Raw genomic sequence first — 21,246 nt, 5'->3', positions numbered from 1 at the left:
GTTATTATAGTATTATCTTGCCAAGCATATAATTGTTTTTATTGTATTAATAGTGAATCATTAATTGATTTTTGATTTAGCTCTTTTGTTCCTTTTAAATGGTATATCTCTATATCAAAATGATTCTTGCAAGTGATACATGAATAATATAGCTGAAATAATTTCTTGATGATGTAGATATTACAATCTATGTTCTATATCATCTATGACTTTTACTGTGAAATTTAGGATAATTTTAGTAAGTCTTTAGATCATTTACTCATTTCGTTTAATCAAAATATTTATTGAATGTGTATTGTGTGTCACACACTATTAGACAGTGGATATATCGTGATTAACAAAATAGACATAAATCATGCCCTTGTGGACCTCATAGTCTCATGGGTAAGATAGAAATAAGTACTTAACCAAATAATTTATCATTAAGACAAATGTTTCTGTGCAGAACTACCAGGGTGTGGTGCTAAGTAAATTGTCCTATTGATTGCATCATCAGATCCACATTTTAGTTCCGCTGCTTAGTAGTGTTGTTTACATCATTACTACTTGAAACAGTTATATATGCTCACTTTTTAAATTCAGAGTAATTGAAGAGAACAGATAAGGTGAACTTATGTTTTCCAGGCCAGGGGAAGGTTGGCAGTCAGGACATTTTGAAGGAGTATTTCTACAGTGCAAAGAAAAACCTGTGGTGAGACTCATTTAGTAACTATGATTTTTTGAAAATATAAACTGTTTATCTTTGTTCTTTCATGCAGTAGGACAAATGGTTACAAGAATTAGAGCTCAGAATAATTTTTGACCTATTTTTCCAAAATTACATTGTAAAATAAAACTATTATTTTAGCTGCTTCTGTTTTGTAACCATTTTTCCTGAATAACAAGTAAATTTTTCCAAAGGTCAAAGGTAAGATTGCTTTTATTAATATATTTTAACATTAATGTGTTATTATATTGACTTCTTAGAAGTTTTTCTAATTCATAAGTGAGCCATGTGGATTTTTTTATCATAAACTAAAAGTAGTCATTTTACACTAAAAATACCTCATTTTTGTTTATTTCCATTAACAATGCTTTTGCAGAAGATGGTCCAGACACAAGTCATACCTAGCAGTGGTTCAAATCTAAACCTATAAAACTTGAGCAGAATTAAAAGTATTAAGGTGTTTGCTTATGGCTTTTATTGCTTTTTGTCTTTTCACCTTCTTTGCTCCTGTCCATCACCTCAAGCCTTGGGAAAGAGTGTTGGTCTCTGGGGCAATGTGGAGGTGTCTTCCTTTCCTGTACTGACAAGCTGAACAGACGCACCTTGTTGGTTCGACCCATCAGCAAGCAGGACCCTTTCAGTAATTGCTCTGGCTTCTTTCCTTCTGTAAGAAATCATTTTTAAATTATGCTACAGAACTCCCATGAACAGGAACCCAGAGAAGGGATTGAACTGTTCATAGAGTCAACTCTTGATTTTCCTTTCCCTCTGTACCATCTTACTTTGTAAATGAGCTATCATTACTTTTTAAATCATAGACTGGTTTTCCACTGTAATCTGATTTGTTTCTGGGTTACTTGCTTATGCTATGTATTCCCCTGGTTTTGTGAATACAAACTAATTTTACAATCACCATAAAAAGTTAAAAACAGATGTTAAATATGTTTTTTAAATTATGCATGTGTTGAGTGATCAAGAATTGACCATACTGCTTTTGTCATTCCTTTTATGAATTTTTACTCAGTTTGCTTCTCCCACCTTTTATTATGCCATTTCCTTTTCACAAATAATTCAAAGCACCTTATGTGGTACCCTGTAGAATCTCTGGAAAAGGCTGTATGTCCTTTGTTGACTGGATAGAAAATGAACACTAGACTGTACAACAATGGCTTTTAGAAGTCTGGAACTTGGTTTTTCTTAACAGTACAATGCATCTGAATATATTACTAAACTAATCATTTTAAGTGACTTTTTAAAAATCTTCACCCAAGAATATGTTATTGATTTTTAGAGAGGGGAAATGGGAGTGAGAGAAACATTGATATGAGAGCAACATTATTCAGGGAATCAAACCTGCAACCTGGGTACATGCCCTGACTGGGAATAGAATCCACAACCGTTTTGGTGTACAGGATGACGCTCCAACCACCTGAGCCACCCAGCCAGGTCTAAGTGGCATTTTTAAGTTAGTAAAAATGCATGTATTTTAAATTATTAAGAGCAGATTATCACAATGGTAATAGTTATTGTCTTGAGAATTTATTAAATTACTGAAAACATTAGATATTTTCTTAGCATGTGTAATGTAAACTACTTATCTACTTCTTTCCCCTTTTTTTTGTAAATCAAAGAAATTTAAAGCATATATCTTTAGAATTTTAAAACTTAAGTTGCCAAGTATTTTAAATAATTTTGTTCCTAGATTAAATCTTTAATATTTATTGGCATGGCAAATGCTCGTTTTCTGATTTGCATTTTGAAATTTTTTCTAGCCTAGTCTGGAAAAAATAGGTCTCCTAATGTGACTTTGGTTGGAGAAAGTTTTGTTTAGATTTATTTTCTTCTCTTTGAAGATTCATTAGTGTCCATGGAAAACATTCTTAATAATTTTAACGTATATTCATGAAAAAAACACAAAATTATTAATGTCCTTAAAAATGTTCTTTATCAGCTGCCCTATTTTTTATTTTATTAATATTTCCTAATTATTAGTGTTTCCTAAATTTTCATCTTAAATCATATAAAATATTGATTACTGTGGTATGAAAGTAATTATATATTAACTCCAGCTAGTATTCACTCATTTTTTCTTCCCCCCTTATCTTTTTTTTAAATCTTTTTATTTTTATATTTTTATTGATTTCAGAGAGGAAGGGAGAGGGAAAGAGAGATGGAAACATCAATGATGGGAGAGAATCATTGATCGGCTGCCTCCTGCACTCCCCCTACTGGGGATCGAGCCCGCAACCCAGGCATGTGCCCTTGACCGGCATCCAACCCGCGACCCTTCAGTCCGCACGCAGGTGGATGCTATCCACTGAGCCAAGCCGGCTAGGGCATCCCCCCTCTAATCTTAAGTGAGTTATGGATTCAGTAGTTTAACAAACAAGCTATCGTTTATGGGAATTTACCTTTTAAGAGTACCTATATTCAGTATTCTAAAAATATTTTTTTAAATCAAAACATTTAGACATTGAAATACCTTTTACATGAACTCCAGGATTCAAATATTGTCATTAATGAAGATTTGAGTTGGGTTATTTAGATCAGTTGTTGATTCTATTCCCTCTCCAACATCCTGTTTGGACACCCAGAGACAGACAAGTGTTGCTGGCCTCTTCTACCAGGGCCACGCCACAGCCACCCTCCTCCGCCTACTACTGCCAGATATTCAGCAGCACGGTGATAAGAGTGGTAGTAATTTTTCCTGCTTTACTAGGTTTCCTTTTGTTTTGAATATAGAAAGCAAATGGAAAGAGAAATCTGAAGAGGGGCAATGAGAAAGTTAGGAACAGTAAAAATATGTTCTGAGGGCAGGACAGTTAGATGAAAAATTATTATACTGCACACCCATTTAATGTCTACTTCCAAGTTTTCTTAGTGCTCATGAAGTTAACTTTAAAAAAGTAACATATAGTACAAAGGTAAATTTTATCTCACCTTTCTTCATCATAAAATCCTGATTAAAAACAAAATCAACAATGATAGCTGAATTGCATACTTTTTTCCCTCCGTTGCCTGTCATTGAGTGGTAGGCAGTAACACAAGAAGAAGAAAGTGGAAGCAAAAGAGGTTCACTAGTGTTGGGGTAACATGGATTCAAACACAGTGCTGCATTGCTACTTCTCATGTTTTTCCTGTTTGGGAGGATATATGTCTTTCTTTTTCTTCTTCCTAGTTCACCTTCTCTCTTAACATTACTCTTTGGAATCTAATAACAAAAAAGCTATTAAGCCCTGGGAAGAGGGGTCAGGAATGTGAATTATAATAACTCTAATTTTATATTGAGTGATTTTCAAAATAGGATTTTATGTACATTAATTTGTTCAGAGAAACTAGTGGAGAATTTTTTTTCATATATTACAAATTATGCATTTTACTTTACTCATAAGTATGTTGTTTTACTATAATTTGTTTAAAATGTGCAATTTGAATATGATAATTGGGAAAATTTTGTCATAAATATTAAAGTTACAATGACATAATTTTCACTCTCAATCAAATGTTGTTTGTGTATTAATGCAGTATAGAACGCAAAGAATGAGAATTGTAGAAGTGTTGATAGGTTTTGTAAATTATATGATAGCCACTAGAAACAGGCAAGTTTGAAGGACAAATGTTTTGTTTTTGTGTTATGTTATCATTTCCAGTAAACATGTATTCAATGGTTAGTTTAGTTATTAAAGCATGATATCAATTAGGCTCTTCTTACGGGCTCAGTCTTTATATAAATAAGCCAAATTATCAATGGGAAAAAAGGTTCTTATAAATGTAAGTCAAGTGAAGTCAGTTATCTTTTCTACTCAGGTTGTTGATCCCAAATGGAAATAAATGACATGGTTATATAAATTTCACCTGTATAAACAACTCCTCTGTGGCCCATATCGTGACAGAATATGTATTTTATTAATGATAAATTAACAAGAATGAAAAGATAAAACCTAGAGATGATCTTTTCCAAATTCTGAATGTTACAAAAATGTACAAGTCACAGAAAGAGACACAAAGAGGTTAATTACCTCTCTCAACACCTACAACTAGAACTCAGGATTCCTGACTTTCAGTTCAGTCATACCAATGGTCCCATCTTTTGCCCCATCTGCAGAATTGTTCTGTAATGTGCTCATTAAGAGGTATAGACATGATAAAAGGTTATATTACCAACTGAGTTGACTTTCTGCTTTCAAATAGATTTTTTTTTAATGAAATGTATATTGTGATTTCCTTTTTCTGGAACAGACAACTACAAAACTTCTAGATGGCTCTCATCAGCAGCATGGATTTCTTTCTTTGACATACACAAAAGCTGTAACAAAAAATGTCCGCCACAAGTTAATATCAAGAAATGAGCGAAGAAGTTTTCATAAGTTATCTGAAGGTCTAACGGATGGGTCCCCTCATTTTCTTCATGAAATTCTTCTCTCATCACAAGCATTTGATATTGTCCTGTGTTTTCCTTTACTTAATGCCATTGCAAGTATATTTCAAGCAAAATTACCAAGGACCCAAAAAGAGAAAAGAAAATCTCCTGGTCAGCCCATGAGGACCCATACAGTAACTTCACGCAATTTACCTTTGATTTACATCAACACAAGCGTAATCAGAATTTTTGTTCCAAAAACAGAAGAAATGCAGCCAAGCATTGAAGGTATTGTCTCCTGAAATTCTTTTAATCTTATTTGAATAACTTTCTTCTAGAGACCTTAGCCTTATTGCTGCTTTCTTTTTTTAAAAAAGATGGCACCAGGTTATAGTTTGTAGTTTGGTGTGCTTCCGAAAGAGTAAATATCTTATAGTCATTCTGCAACTATATCTTTCGGAGATATGTCAGAATATTGGGTATTTTTTTGACTCTCTTAGTTACTATTGTAAGAAATATGAGGGTTTTTTTTTTTCAGGGCTTTTGTAAGTAACGCTTAGACTTTCTGTCATTTGTTATAGTAAACTCAAATGTTGGGTTCTATGTACTTAAGATAACTAAAAATCAGTTAAAAATAGCCAACACACCAAGACTCTTGTGGCTTCTTCCAGGCACCTTGGTGCCCTCTGAAATTGTTCTAGGTTTTACAATGAATTGATAATCCCACTGCCTACGTCCACAGAGTAACTTTTAAATTTTAATTTCCCCCATGATATAAAAGAATGAAGAACTTAAAGAATTTTCAGTGAAATTATAACACAGTGGTTAATGGTATGAACTTTGTAGTTACACAGACCTGAGTTCCAAGCCCATCTTTGCCAGTTATGAACCATGAAATCTTGAGCGAGTTGACTAAATCCCTGTATTTAAAATGGTGATAGTAGCCCTAACTGGTTTGGCTCAGTGGATAGAGCATCAACCTGCGGTCTCAAGGGTCCCAGGTTCGATTCCGGTCAAGGGCATGTACCTTGGTTGTGGGTACATCCCCAGTAGGGGGTGTGCAGGAGGCAGCTGATTGATGTTTCTCTCTCATCGATGTTTCTAACTCTCTATCCCTCTCCCTTCCTCTCTGTAAAAAATCAATAAAATTTATTTTTAAAAAATGGTGATAGTAGTACCTAATAGTCCTTATTGATAGCTTACTTCCAAAGATGACTACATGAGACCGTGCATGGTGCCATTCCATAGTAAGCTCTCAATAAAGGAAGTCTTAGAAGAAAGTGCTGCCCTTTCTTTTAAAGTAGAATTTCTGGAAGTCCCACATTTCACTACTGCTTATCCCTCATTGGCCAGAACTTGGTCATATGGCTATGCCCTCTGTAAGAGAGGGGGAGACACAATCTTTCCTAGGTGGTAGTGTGCCCAGCTAATAAGTTAGAGTTCTGTGAATTAGAGAGAGAAGAGAGAACGAATATTTGAGGGATAGTTTATGCACAAGAAAACAGCAAAGCTCTTTTTCTTCTTCTCTTAGTTATTAGGAGGAAGACCTTGAATTGTCAGTGATGTTAGATAACAAAAGAAAACACCTGGTTCTAGTCTCTTTGTCAGTCTGTCTCTTGTTCTGTCTCACATTAATAGGTGATTTTAATTAGGGAAGGTATTCTGCCTAAAATTCTCAATCATTAAGGTCTATTAAAAGTAATGGTTTCTTTAACATTTCTATAAATAAAAGAAAATATTTATAGAGTTTTTTTTAGTTCTTAATTATAAGATGTCTATCTAGAGATAAATTCAGTGTGTTCTTAATACAAATCAGTTCCTATTTTTTAATACTAATTTTTTACTAGTGACCATCATAAAATTACTTTGAAATATGAAATTACTATTGTCTGCATATTCTTTATATTCTAACTGCACTATTCAGTTGTTTTTTTTCATCTGTTCAGATAGTTTGTAGAAACACCTGAGCTAGTCTTTTTCTTTATAAAAGATTTTTTTATTGGCTTTTAGGTAGAGAAGAAAGGAAAGGGAGGGAGTGGGGGACGGAGGGAGGGAGAGAGAGACATCAGTGTGAGAGGAAACATTGATTGGCTGCCTCCTGCATGCTCCCTGCCAAGGATAAAGCCTACAAGCGGGCATGTGCCATCACTGGGGATCAAACCTGCAACCTTTCAGGTGCTTGGGAATGTGCCCAACCAACTGAGCCACACTGGTCAGGGCTAAAGTGTTAGTCTTTATTGAGCAGCAAGTGACGTGAAAGACAAACCACTAACCAGAAAAGAGGCTGCATATTTATTGCAGAGGCAATGACCTTTATATTTTTTCTTTATTGTTATTCTTTATTATATGAATACCTAATGAATATTTAGATAATTTACATTAAAGTTGCATAGGTAAAAAAGGAAATTAACATTTATGCACAATATAGTTTTCTGAGAACCAGTTAGAGTCATAATAACATTTTCTTGTAACCATAAAGGGAACAGACATGAAAGGTGACTGAGATTTTCAAACCATTTTTGATTTTCCAACTGAGATTAAGGGAAAACACTAAGGAAACAGAAGTAGTTTGGCTTTGTTATTACAGAAAATGTATTATTATTTTGGGAACAGAGTCTGGAGTAGTACATTACATTTTAAAAACAGCGTATTGCATAATCCCTTCATCCCTCTCAGCCAGAGCCCCACCCCGTCACCTCTGACAGTTTAAGCAAAGAAAAAAAAGAAAGACTCATGGACACAGCAGTATGATGATTGCTGGGGGTGGGAGGGCGGAGTGTGGGGGAATCAAAAGGAGGTAAAGGGGGAATAAATGGTGATGGAAGGTGAATTGTACATCTGAAACCTGCATAATTTTATTAAGCAATGTCACCCCAATAAATTCAATAAAAATAAAATTAAAAATACCATATTGTAGTATCTATATCTTATTTTCATTAAAATATAATTTTAGATATTTTGTATCTAGATAAAATTAAAAAAATAGTCTCATGATATCTCATAAAAAATCTAAATGTTTTTTAACAATTAAGAGTATTGTTTTCCACAAATATTTCTCTGGCTGGTATACAAGCATTAATTTTTCTAACTAGAGTGAGTTCCTGTCATTTTCATTAACAATAGATACGTTAGTAAGCTTTTGTGATTTTCTGAAAATTCCTTGAAATATATACTTGATATTCTCCATTTCATAATTTTCTAATTGTTTTTATTTGAATGTAAATGCAAAATTTCATTGAAACATCAGAAATAAATTGATATTGGAGGTGAGAGGTTTGGATGAGGTGGAGAAAAATACAGAGAGAATGCTCTATGAAAAAATAGGGAATGGTCATACGGACATATCAGGAAGTAAAGCAACACATCTGAGTAATGCTTTTGTGGTAACATAGAAGTGTTCAGGAATTACAGATGGTCCTCAAATATACTATTAAATAGTAATCACCTAACTAAACCTAAGATGAGTCCTTTTTCCTGTAATATCCCCTATACTGATTTAAGGTTTTACATCTTAATTACACAACATAAAATATCAATATTGGTCACAAATACAAACAAAAAGAAGATGAACCAAATGCATATGCTTCATCTCATTTATTGTTTTGAAATTGGGCCTAGCATATAAAGCAGTATCAGTATATTGCTTTTTCTAGAGGAGTCAGTCTGGCTAAGACTTATTTTTCATGGAATTGTTTTAAAAACTGAATTTATTGGGATGATATTGGTTAATAAAATGATATAGCTTTCAGGTGTACAATTTTATAATACATCATCTGTATATTGTATTGTGTGTTCACCACCCAAGTCAAGTCTCTTTGACTTGGCTAAGACTTTTAAGTAGGTGTTCAATAGTGTTTATATTGATAAGTAGTCCTGAATTAGACGTAGCTGTTTCTCAGTGTAAGCATTTGAGCTGCACTTAAAATTTGCTCATTTTCCTTAAAATATTTTATCTATTTGATGTATTGAATGCTTCTGAATCTCTTTGGTATTTGTTAGTAGAGGGGACATTTTCATAGTGAATTGCTCCTTGCTTTTTATGACTGAATGGTATTCCGTTATATCATACTAGAGGCCAGGTGCACGAATTCATGCACCAGTGGGGTCCCTCGGGCTGGCCTGTGGGATCAGGCCGAAACTGGCTCTCCAACATCCCTGAGGGGTCCCAGATTGCAAGAGGGCACAGGCCAGGCCAAGGGACCCCACCAGTGCCACAGTCGGGGCTGGGGAAGGACACGGGAGGTTGGCCAGCCGGGGAGGGACCACAGGAGGGCTCCAGGGCATGTCCGGCCCATCTTGCTCAGTTCCGATCAGCCAGATCCCAGCAGCAAGCTAACCTACCGGTCGGAGCAGCTTCCCCTGGTGGTCAGTGCATGTCATAGCTACTGGTCAACCGGTCAACTGTCTGCCTCCTAGTGGTCAGTGCACGTCATAGCGAGCAGTTGAGTGGCCTTAGCATATTATGCTTTGATTGGTTGAACAGACAACCAGACACCTAGCATATTAGGCTTTTATTATATAGGATACTACATTTTGTTTATCCATTCACCTGTCAGACACTTGGGCTGCTTCCACCTTTGGGTTAGCTCCTGTGGTGAAAACTGGCATACAACAGTACGGTTAAGCCCATTTTCAGTTATTTTGGATATACACACACACACACACACACATACACACATGCACATACATGTATATACATACACACACACACATACATACACCTACGGGTGGAATTGCTGGATCATGCTATTTCTGTGTTTAGGATTCTGTGTTGTTGAGGAACCACTGATCTGTTTGGAAGCCATTTTGACTGGGGCAGGATTTGTGATAATTTCTGAACTAAGCTAATGTTCAGGCATAATTCAGTTAACAAGAAGAGCAATGGGGTTTCCTGTGTGCTGAGCATCTCTGCAAGGAGCATAGGTCAGAAGTTCATTGGTTAACCCTGGCTTTAGTTTTCTGGCACTGAGCAATGGTTTATTGAAACGGGTTCTGTGCTTCATTGATTTGTGTACATGTCAGAAGGAATAAGAGGCTATTTGAGAGAAGGGAGATAAAAATAAAAGCTTTATTTCCTTTTTGTGTGCATGCACTTTTTTTCTTGTTTGTGGCTTATTGTGTTATAGCCGTTAACTAATACTATATATACATAGTTTTGTTATTGTTTTAAATTTCCCATTTGGCTGCTATAACTAGGAAAATCCCCAATTGATTATAATTGCAAAAGTATTTCCAGACTTTTGCTATCATTTTTTTAAAGCTCTCCCCTCCTTTTTTTTTTTTTTTTTTTTTTTTTTTTAGTGCTGATTTTGGTGGGATTTTTAAGGTCTAATTCTAAAATGAAAATGCGTAAGTAGCTTCTAAGTAGGTACCTTGACAATCAACATATTATATCAGAGGAAGTCATTATATAGCCATCTTCAGAAAATACGGTCTGCCACATTCTCTATGGACATTTGGTAAATTTTACTCTTTTGCTTATGTGAATACTTTTTGCAATAAACACATTTTTAGTGGTATTTTTTTATGACTTGGGTGAGTATATCTATTAGAATAAAATTCTAGGAAAAATGATTGCTAGATCACAGGGCATGTGCCTTTAAAATATAAAGAGATGTAAAATTGCCCTCTTAACTGTCTGTACCAGTTTATACTGTTTTCTCAATCTCATCCTAACAAAGGTTTATCAAAGATTTTGGTCTTTTGTCAGTCAAAGAGTACACTCTTTTTCTAGGAGTTTCTCATTTTTTCCCTTATCAATTATAAGAGCTCTTTATGTTAAGTCTTTTGTCTGGTCTACATTGTATTGCATACATCTTTCATTGTTGTTTTTTGCCTTCTGCCTATATGTGTCTGTGTGTGTCTGTCTATACTTATGTGTATATCTATATTTACTATTATCTACATGCGTATATCTTACTTATATTTATAATAAAATATCTATCTGAGATGTTATGAATTGCCAGAATATGTGCCTATCCATAAAAATCTAATCTAATAAAAGACAAACATGCAAATTGACCATACCTTTGCTATGCCTTAAGCCACGCCCACCAGCCAATCAGAGCAACTATATGCAAATTAACCCAACCAAGATGGTGGCCGGCAGCCACAGAGCTGGAGCAAGCAGGAGGCTTGGTTGCTCCAGTGATGGAGGAAGCCCAGCTTCCTGCCCGTCGTGGCTGGCTCTGAGCTCCACTGAAGGCAACACAATTTCAATTATAGACGGTAAATAAATCTCAGAATAAAAAAAAAAAAAAGGGAGAGGCTGGGAGCTTCTGTTGCCGGGGGGTCTTGGCCAGCCTGAAAATGGCCCTCAGCCCCTCACCCAGACTGGCCAGGCAACCCAGTGGGGACCCCGCATCCTAAAGGGGGTGTGGGCAGCCTGAAAACAGCCATCAGTCCCTCACCCAGGCTGGCCAAACCTCCATGGGGTGAGGGTACCCACTAGCGGGGGGGGCTTGACCAGCCTGCAAACAACCATTAGCCCCTGACCCAGGCTGGCCAGACACCCCAGTGGGGATACCCACCCTAAAGGGGGTGTGACCACCTGCAAACAGCCATCAGCCCCTCACCCAGGCTAGCCAGGTACCCCAGTTGGGACCCCTCACCCTGAAGGGGGTATGACCAGCTGCAAACAGCCATCATCCCCTCACCCAGGCTGGCCAGGCACCCCCGTGGGACTCCCACCCTGATCCGGGACACCCTTCAGGGCAAACCAGCTGGCCCCCACCCATGCACCAGGCCTCTATCCTATATAATAAAAGGGTAATATGCAAACTGACCCTAACAGCAGAACGACTGGGAATGACTGGTCACTATGACACACACTGACCACCAGGGGGCAGACGCTCAATGCAGGAGCTGTCCCCTGGTGGTCAGTGCACTCCCACAGGGGGAGCTCTGCTCAGCCACAGGCCAGGCTTACGGCTGCCAGTACAGTGGTGGTGGTGGGAGCCTCTCCCGCCTCCTCAGCAGCGCTAAGGATGTCCTACTGCAGCTAGGCCTGCTCCCTGCTGGCAAGTGGACATTCCCCTGAGGGCTCCCGGGCTGCCAGAGGGATGTCTGATTGCCAGCTTAGGGCCAATCCCCTGGGGAGCAGGCCTAAGCCAGCAGCTGGTCATCCCTCAAGGGGTCCCAGACTGCTAGAGGGCACAGGCCAGGCTGAGAGACCCCCCTACCCCCGAGTGCACAAATTTTTGTGCACTGGGCCTCTAGTACAAATACAAACATGCATACCTAAAATTCAAAGGTTTTGGCATATTACATTATGTTTAATTTCTGACACTTAATTTTTCATCATTGCTACTGTTAATTCAAATTATCACAGTTCACTCATGAAAATTTTTTTATTGCAGTAAAATGCATATAACATAAAATTTACCACTTAAATCATTTATAGATACATTTTTAAATGTTTATTTTATATGGAATGTTAAATGTAAAATACAGAATGTGACTAAGTAAGGAAAACATGATTGAAGTAGTATTTTCATTAGAAATAAATGTGATTACTTAAATGACTCCAATAAGAAAGACTTAAGAGTCAAGAGCATAGTATTTATTTTACTCCAGAAAGGTTTTAAAAAGCTTTCTTGAATAATATTTTCATCACACTAATTAAACTGAAAGTATATGTGTAAATTATGTCTTAATAGCATAGCTAAATGGTACTATAGCATACTTCTCAGCAGAAACTATACTAAAAATATATCTCTAAGCAAGTTTTGATTGATAAAGTAAATACAACTATATTTCTCATTAATATACCTAGAAGTCATTAGGTTACACATTTATTGAACCTTATTTCTGTCTTCAACTGCAAATATGGCAAAAACTAATAAAAGCTTTTGTTGGTAACTCTAAGTAGGATTGACACAACAGTTATGGCTTTATAGTAGTATAACATTGCACAGTGGCAAGTTAAAATACTCTTGAGACTTCAGATGTTTTATTATACTGAGTTTATGTTGAGAATCTTAAAGGAAAGTTGGTCTTCAAACTACGCTTCTTTCATCTTGGATTTAAGAAAACTTAGTTATAATCAACAATCTTACTGTTACCTGACAATTGCATGAGAAGTCCACTCTTTACTTAAGCTTTTGGTTATTTACATATACAAGCTCATAATTTTAGAGTTGTTCACGGCCTTTTCATTTTTAATACACACTCTCTTACCCCAAGAACACATAACATCTTTTAGACTTACATTTCATATTCCACTGAATATAAAAGTTTTTAAAGTTCATGGGTAAAATTCAGTTAATAATTATAAGAAATATATTTAACTTCTAAACTTTTATTTAAAATAATAATATTGAAAGTCTGGGTTTCAACTGGAATATTGTTTGCATTGTGTGCAGTTATTATCAAGATTCTGAATCTACAGGTGTTTGGCTTCCAGCTTTAAGCTATTTATTTCAGAAGAGAGGACTGTTTTTTGGATCTAGTGTGTCTTCTAGAGTGAGTAGTTCCTCATGAGGCTCAATTTTTGAAATACAGTTAAAGCAATAAAGGAAGGCATTCATTTTCATGTTGAAAATGCTTCTAGAGGGAACATTTCCTCATATGGTCCAACTATTAAATGCAGGTGAAGTAAACCCAAAAAGGGAAGCTTGTTTTTTCCAGCTATAAAGTAACTGAAGAAATGACTCAGGCACTTTCTTGTATAAAAACATATTTTGTTATTTTTTTCTTACATCTCAAAGTTACATTTTGATTAGCTAATTACTTTCTATAATAAAATTGAATAGTTTGGTTTAGTTTGTGAATGATCTGTATTAAGTGCTTTTTTTTTATAACCTCATAGTCAGTATAATCTAGTGAGAACACTTTTGGCTCTAGCAGAAACAGAGTCCTGTTCTTGGATCTGGCTTTGTATGTAACACCAAGTACGTCATTTTCCTTCCATATGTACCTCATTTACTGCAGTGTTTCTAGTACACTTCAGACCTTCACGTGGTGGGCAGTATCTGTAGCCTGGAGAACAGTTAGCAAGTACACTAATTGCACTTTTGTGGCCTGGTCTATTCTCCAGGCTTACTATTTATTGATTTAATTGATGCCTGCTGCTTAATCAGAGGTTTTACCCACATGGAACTATTTGATAAGTTTGGCGTAAAATGCAAGATTTGTGAAATGTAAACAATGTCCAGAATATAAGGACCTATAATCAAGACAGACCTCTAGTCATTTGAAAATAGTGCAGCTGCATGAGAAGTAGTTTTCTGTTTGATCTTTCCTCCGTGGACATTTAAAAGTACTGTCTTTATTGTGGTATACACATGCTAATATTTATTATGATAGCTCATCTCTTATTCCCCATTTTGCTGTTCTTCCCCCACTTCCATGTTGCCACTCCCTTTATGTACACCTTAATCTGTTTCCTTTTCCATCACTGAATATTTTTCTTCTTATTTTTTCTGATTTTTTTAATTTTGATTTTCTTTTTTAGACTAATCTAAGTCAGACCATACTGAGTGTACTGCTGAAGCAGCTGGAAATAATCTCTTGGCTTTTGCATTCTTTGGGCAACACAGTTTGGGAAATATGGATTGTATGCCTTTGCTGGCATGTTCTGTTCAGAATATTCCTGAGGTCTTGCAGCCAGTCCTTTTCTGTTGCATTTGTGGCAGATGATAATTTCGTGAGAGAAATTATGAGTTTTAGTACATGTTTTCTTCAAAACCCAGGAAATTGTATATTGTTAACAATTTTTAAACATTTTAAAACAATTTTTAAACATCTACTACAGTTGAATAATCTGTTGAGAAGAGGGAGTAAAAATTAATATACATTAATAGGATCAAGAGCTGCGATCCATTCCAGATAGTCCTAAGAGAAGACATTGAATTAGCTGGTGATATTTAGAAAAATCGTTGAACTTTATAGGATGAAAGCATATGGTAAAATATTGTTTTAGAAGGAGAGCATCAGAATTGATTTATCTTTTCACCTCTTATAGTTTTCTGAGATTTTCTTACCTTTGCTTTAGTTTCCACTAGGAGGTAGAACTTTTACACAGGTGTGGAAATGCTATTTGTCATGCAATTTCACAGTAGAAATTAAAAAAATTTAAAGTATCTAGAATAATAAGTTGAAATGGTTGATTTCTTCCTTCAGCATTGCAGCCATTGTATTTCTTTGGGATTTTCTGACATTTTACAGCTGATCTTTTGGTATACCTTGTGTGTGTGTGTAGATACTATTAATCATGTAAATTTAAATGCTTCGAGCATTTGTTACTGTGTGGTATCTTTTAATATGTTTGTAGACAACAACAGTGTTAAAAAGCCCAGGGCTGAACATCACTTGGGAGTAGTAAGATGCAGATTTAGTATAAGATTATGAAATTTAGGTAAATACTGTTTCAGTACTGCTTGTATATGTTTAATATCATGTCTTAATGTTGGGGTGGATTTGTTTTTTTTCTGTCATTATTGTGTATAACAGAAAACTACTTAATTGGATATAAAAGAAATAGTTAAGAAACATCAAATGCTTTTAAACCTAATTTTTTCTGTCCTCATTTGTTGGCCTTATTTTAATGTTTCTACACCTTTACTCAGAGATTCCTCCCTGTTAGAGATACATGGGTAGGGCCACATCTGTCACAGTGTTTCAACTTCAAACACGCTCTGTTGCTTTTCTAAGAGAATGCATTCCGTTCATGCAGCACCCATGAAGGCTCTTTCCAAGTTTGTCATTAAAAACAAATTGTTTTCACCAAAAAATAAAAAGATTTGTCCTTATGTGCAGATCCATTGTATGCCCCATAAATCTACTTATTTCGTTACAGTTAATCAGGCAGCAAAAGAAGACACCATGGTTTTGAAGATTGGCTCTGTTGCTATGGCTCCCCAGGCTGACAATCCCCTCGGCAGATCTGTCCTCAGGAAAGACATTTACCAGTAAGTTTATTTTCTTATGTTCAGTCTTGCAGCATTTTCATCCTGCGAAGAAGTACACTGATCAATAAAACTTGCTTGGTGTGGCCTGTAGAAATACTTTTCATTTGGGATCTTTTGATATTTAAAACCAGGTTTTTCTGATTTTCTTCAGTTGTGGGTTTTTAAATTCATTCAGACAAATCAAGTATTTCTGTGAAGTGTTGATGAATAACAGAATGTAAGTACCAAGTCACTATAAAATTGAAGAAGCGCAGTTTGGAAAATTCAAGCAGACTTTAAATTTGACTAAGTTTCTGATCATATAAGAAAATGAGGTCTCCTCAAGAACAAACCCTATTGTAGTCATATTGTACAATATTGAAGAAGCATTTTTTAACTATAAGCAATTATTTGAAATGTAGGACTGTGGATGTCATATGGATCAAAGCTGTAAAAACGAAGTTCTAAAGAGAAATTTCACAGTAAACACTTTCTGTGAAAATGCTATGCTCTGGATTTTGTCGCCGAGTATTTGCAGACCACACCAAGCATATATGGACAACTAAACTGGTGAACATATGTAATCAACATGATAAAAATAATACATCATTTGGACTGAGGTTGGCACTGCTGCCAGACATAAAAGTGCAGTTGCAAATAAACCAAGCAAGACAAGTCACAGAAATGCAGATGAACAAGTGTCTTAGTCTTCCTGCGGGTCTGTTTTTCAGATGTCTGCCTCTTTTAAAAAATAAATCCCTACTGTTCTCCTAAACGTTACCACTAGGAAAAGATGCCCATGTTTGTAATGCATTTACCACCTACCTACAGGGTGATAGCCACTTTAAGTGGGGGGTTTTATTTCCTCAAATTTGTCTGTTATTAGAGTTGATATTTTTTCCTTTGAATGGCATGTCATTTTTTTCTTGCATTAATTTTTATGTTAGCTTACAGTATTCATTCCTTAAATAAGCTTTTATTTTGCTAGCTTATGTAAAACCTTATGATGTCAGAACTAAAAGAGGCTTTAGGAATTATCTAATTCAAACTTATTTAATAGATTAGGAAACGGAAGACACAAAAGAATAGTTGTCTCTAGTCAAATATTGATAGAGCCAACATCACAGCTCATATATTTAGAGTCCCTCTGTATCTAGGAAAATGATTAAGTAGAATCCTTTCTGGATGAGAATAATTGGATTTTCTAATATTTAGAAATTCTTTCAGGTGTATTTATCTTTTCTTTTCACTTTGGAAGTAAGTGGTTCTCAAAACAAGCCTACTTTACTTTTGGTGAAATATGTTTCCCATTAAAAGACCCTTTCACCATCAATAAAGTGAACTCCGGAGATACTTCCTTTCCTCCTCTGCACTCTTCTCGCTGCCCTCAGCCTTCCTCTGTGTGATGTGGCTTTCATATTCCTTTGTCCGTCTCGGGCTCTTTCTCAGTCTCTCTCCATGTTTACTTTCCCTACTTTCTTCATACCCAGTTTTTCCTTACCTTTCTGTATCTTTCTTCATTCTTTACCTTTTCACTTTCTGTGTTTTTCTTCTTTTTCTTTACTTTTCCCCTTCTTTCTCTTTTTCATTGCCTTTCCTGTTTTGCTATTTTGCTGGATATGTTTTATAGAATATAGAAATATAAGGCCAAAAAAATAAATTGTCAAAAAAAATGTATTATCTCTTTAGAACTTCAGTGTCTCACACAAAAGACATAAAAATGTACATAAAAGTACATACTAGGTATTTAATGTTTATAAAATAAATTTTCTTTCATTCTTTTTTATAATTGACAAAACCAAGAGATAGAGAATTTTTACATATTTGCCAAAGGCATATACTTAACTAATGACAGAGTATTTCAGAATCTATTTCTTATAATTTCTTTCAGAATTCTTTTTTAATTCATTTTTCTATTATTTAGTCCCTCCCCCTACTTATAAAATTTAGTTATTTTACTCTCTTGCTCCTTTTCCCTATGATTTTACTTCCCTTTCTTTTAATCTGCTCTTGGTGTTTTTTCTTTCTGTCTTGGTTTTTCTAACTTCCTCAACCTGTTAATGTCATCTGTCAAAACCCACAGCTAACATAGTTGATGGTAAAAAACTGGATACCTTCCCCTTAAGATCAGGAACAAGACAGGAATATCTGCTCTCCCCACTTCTATTTAGCATTATACTGGAGGTTCCAGCCATGGCATTAAGGCAAGAAATGAAATAAAAGGCACCCAGATTGTAAGGAAGATATAAAACTATGTCTTTTTGCAGAGATGTGATTTTACATATAGAAAATTTTAAAGAATTCACAGAAAAACTATTGGGAAAATAAACAAGTTCAACAAAGTTGAAGGATAAATCAAGTGTAAAAAGTAAGTTCAGAATAACAATGAGCTATGAACAATCCAAAAGTGAAATTAATGAAATAGTTTTATTTATGATAGCATAAAAAAGAAATACCTGTGAATAAATTTACCAAAAGTATTGTGAAAATTATACTCTTAAAACTACAAAACATTGTTCCAGGAAACTGAAAAATGTCTTAAATGTGTGTGTGTATGTGTGTGTGTGTGTGTGTGTGTGTTAAGGATTATTTCTACTATTTGAGAAGACATAGTTGAGAAGTCAGTGTTGGTAGGTGTCTTCTGAATCATGTACAGACTCATCACAATGCCAATCAAAATTCCAGCCTAGCTTCTTTGCAGAAATTGACAAGCTGATCCTAGAATTCAGATGGAAATTATTCATATGGAAATTCAGGGGACCCAGAATAGCAAAAACAATCTTGGAAAAGAAGAACAAAGTTGGAGGACTCATACTTCCTGATTTCAAAACTTAAGACAAAACAAAAGTAATTAAGATATTGGAAAACTGGCATGAAGATAGATACATAGGACAATGAATAGAATCAATCCAATTAACCATCACATTTATAATCAATTGGTTTTTGATAAAGGAGGCAAGATAATTCATTGATAAAGAATAGTCTTAAAAAAATAATATTCATTTCAATAAATGGTGCTCAGACTATTGCATAGATGATACCATACACAAAAATGAACTAAAAGTGGATCAGAGCTCTAATATGAGAGCTACAATTCTGAAACTTATAGAATAAAACATAGAAGTAAATCTTTGTTACCATGGGTTAAATTATGGTTTCTTAAAAATGACACCAAAGCACAGGAGAAAATAGGAAAAATAGATAAATTGGACTTCATCAAAATTATAAACTTTCATGCTGCAAACGACTCTATTAAGAAAGTGACAATGCACAGAATATGAGAAAATATTCACAAATCATGTATCTAATAAGAAACATGTAATCAGAATATAAGAACTTTTCAACTCAATAATAGAAGAGTGACCCAATTTTTAAAATGGGCAAGAATTTGAATAGATATATATCCAAAGAAGATAGAAACATGGCCAATAAGCGTGTGTGAAGATGTTCAACCCAATTAGTCAGTAGGGAAATGCAAGTCAAAATTACACCCAGTAGAGTGCCTATAATAAAAAAGATAACAGATGTGGAGAAATTGGAACCCTCAGACATTTCTAGTGAGAAGGTAAAACGGTGCAGCTGCTGTGGAAAACTGTTTGGCAATTCTTCACAAGTTTAAACATAGAGTTACCATATGATGCAGCAATTCTACTCCTAGGTATGTACCCAAGAGAATTGAAAACATATGTCTACATAAAAGCATGCACAGCAATGTTTATAAAGCAGCACTATTAATAATAACCAAAAGTAGAAACTACCCAAAGGTTAATCAACTGACGAAGGGCTAAACAAAATGTGGTATATTCATACATTAGAATAATATTCTGACATAAAAAGGAATGGATTATATATTATAACATGGATCAACCTTGGAAACATGCAAACTGAAAGAAGCCAGACACAAAAAGCCACATATTATATGGTTCTATTTATGCGAACGGTCCGCAATAGACAAATCCATAGAGACAGAAAGTAGAATAGTGATTGCTAGGAGGGGAGAGAGGAATGACTGCTAATAGGGATAGGATTTCTTTTGGGGGTGATAAACCTATTCTGGAATTAGGTAGTAGTGATGTAAACTGGGATGCACACTGAGTGCTTATCAATAAATGATGTATAGTGAGTACAATGAGAGTATGCCAAAAACACTGAATTATTCATCTCAAAAAGGTAAATTTTATGGGGTATCAATGATATTTCAGTACAGCTGATTAAAAAACATACATATCAAAATTGATGTTACAAAAAGTTCTAGAGAAATTAAATTCCAGAGAGAGAAATGCCTTTTTTCTTTCTTTCTTCCTTTTTTTTTTTTTTTTTTTTTTTTTTTTTTTTTTTTTTTTAGTGAAGACTGGGTGCTCTTTTTTAAGTCTGGAATTTTTTGCCTTGTCTGGCTATAAACTGAGGGACTTTGTTGTGGAAAGAAGAAGGCAAATGACATTTCTCCGTCATGAGGTCTAGAGTGACATAATGGAATCGAGAGGGAAACCAAACACAGTCAGCCCTCCACAGTGCTTTATCTGAATGTTGGGTAGAGAGAGGACTCTAGCAAGAAGAATATGAGTTTCTCAAAGTTTCACTTTCCTAAGAAGACAAAGCCATGGTAGAGACACATTGTTCAATACAGTAGCCACCATCTCCATGTGGCTATTCTGCTTTTGAAATGTGGCTAGTCCAAACTGAGAAGTTTTGGAAGTATAAAATATATATAAGATTTTGATGGATTAAGAAGAAAACAAAGTAAAATATATCATTTAAAATCTTTATATTGGTCATACATTGTGATGACAATATTTTAGATATATTGGGTTAAATATATTATTACAACTATGTTCCACCTTTTTTTTTTTTTTTTTTTTTTTTTTAGAAACCTTTCTCTCATTGTGACTACTGGCAGATGTTTATTTATTTAGGAGGCCCACATTTGTGGTTTGCTTATGTTTCTATCGAGCAGTGCAACACTGTTAAGAGAGGCCTGCAAGAAACACAGGATAAGTCTGACCCTTGAGAAGTTTGAAGTCAAAGGTGAATTGAGTTGAAAGTTGCAAATTCAGCCAGGACAAAAGAGACATATTACCTTTGAAGTAAGCCTGGCATACTGAAGACCTTAAATTTGAAAATGAGAAAACTTCTAGGGAACATTGAACCATCTTCAGATACTTGGCCTATTGTGTCCTAGGGAGCAACTTCATTCCTTCTGAAGCTCAGAATAGAACTAGGATTGTTAAATTAGTGGATATTATAACAACACTAGTTAGAGCTCAATAGAATGAAGATCTTTCAGGTTGTAA

The 21,246-nt window shown here is 35.2% G+C and overlaps 1 protein-coding gene across 4 annotated transcripts in view; it reads left to right on the top strand.

The window, feature by feature from the left end:
* Positions 1-21,246, top strand: part of VPS13B (vacuolar protein sorting 13 homolog B) — a 626,384-nt gene that overhangs the window by 315,151 nt on the left and 289,987 nt on the right. For 2 of the 4 annotated variants that reach the window (XM_059672116.1, XM_059672115.1), the window contains exons 27-29: positions 1,231-1,372; positions 4,946-5,354; positions 15,865-15,976. In XM_059672116.1, the coding sequence (XP_059528099.1) occupies positions 1,231-1,372; positions 4,946-5,354; positions 15,865-15,976 (663 nt within the window). Of the gene's footprint in view, positions 1-624; positions 692-1,230; positions 1,373-4,945; positions 5,355-15,864; positions 15,977-21,246 lie in introns of those variants that run through there. The other 2 variants (XR_009449565.1, XM_059672117.1) reach the window with 2 other exon arrangements.

The sequence above is a fragment of the Myotis daubentonii genome, chromosome 17, assembly GCF_963259705.1.
Source record: "Myotis daubentonii chromosome 17, mMyoDau2.1, whole genome shotgun sequence".
Lineage (NCBI taxonomy): Eukaryota > Metazoa > Chordata > Mammalia > Chiroptera > Vespertilionidae > Myotis > Myotis daubentonii.
Note: the sequence above shows the minus strand (reverse complement) of the source record. Positions and strands in the feature narration are given on the sequence as shown.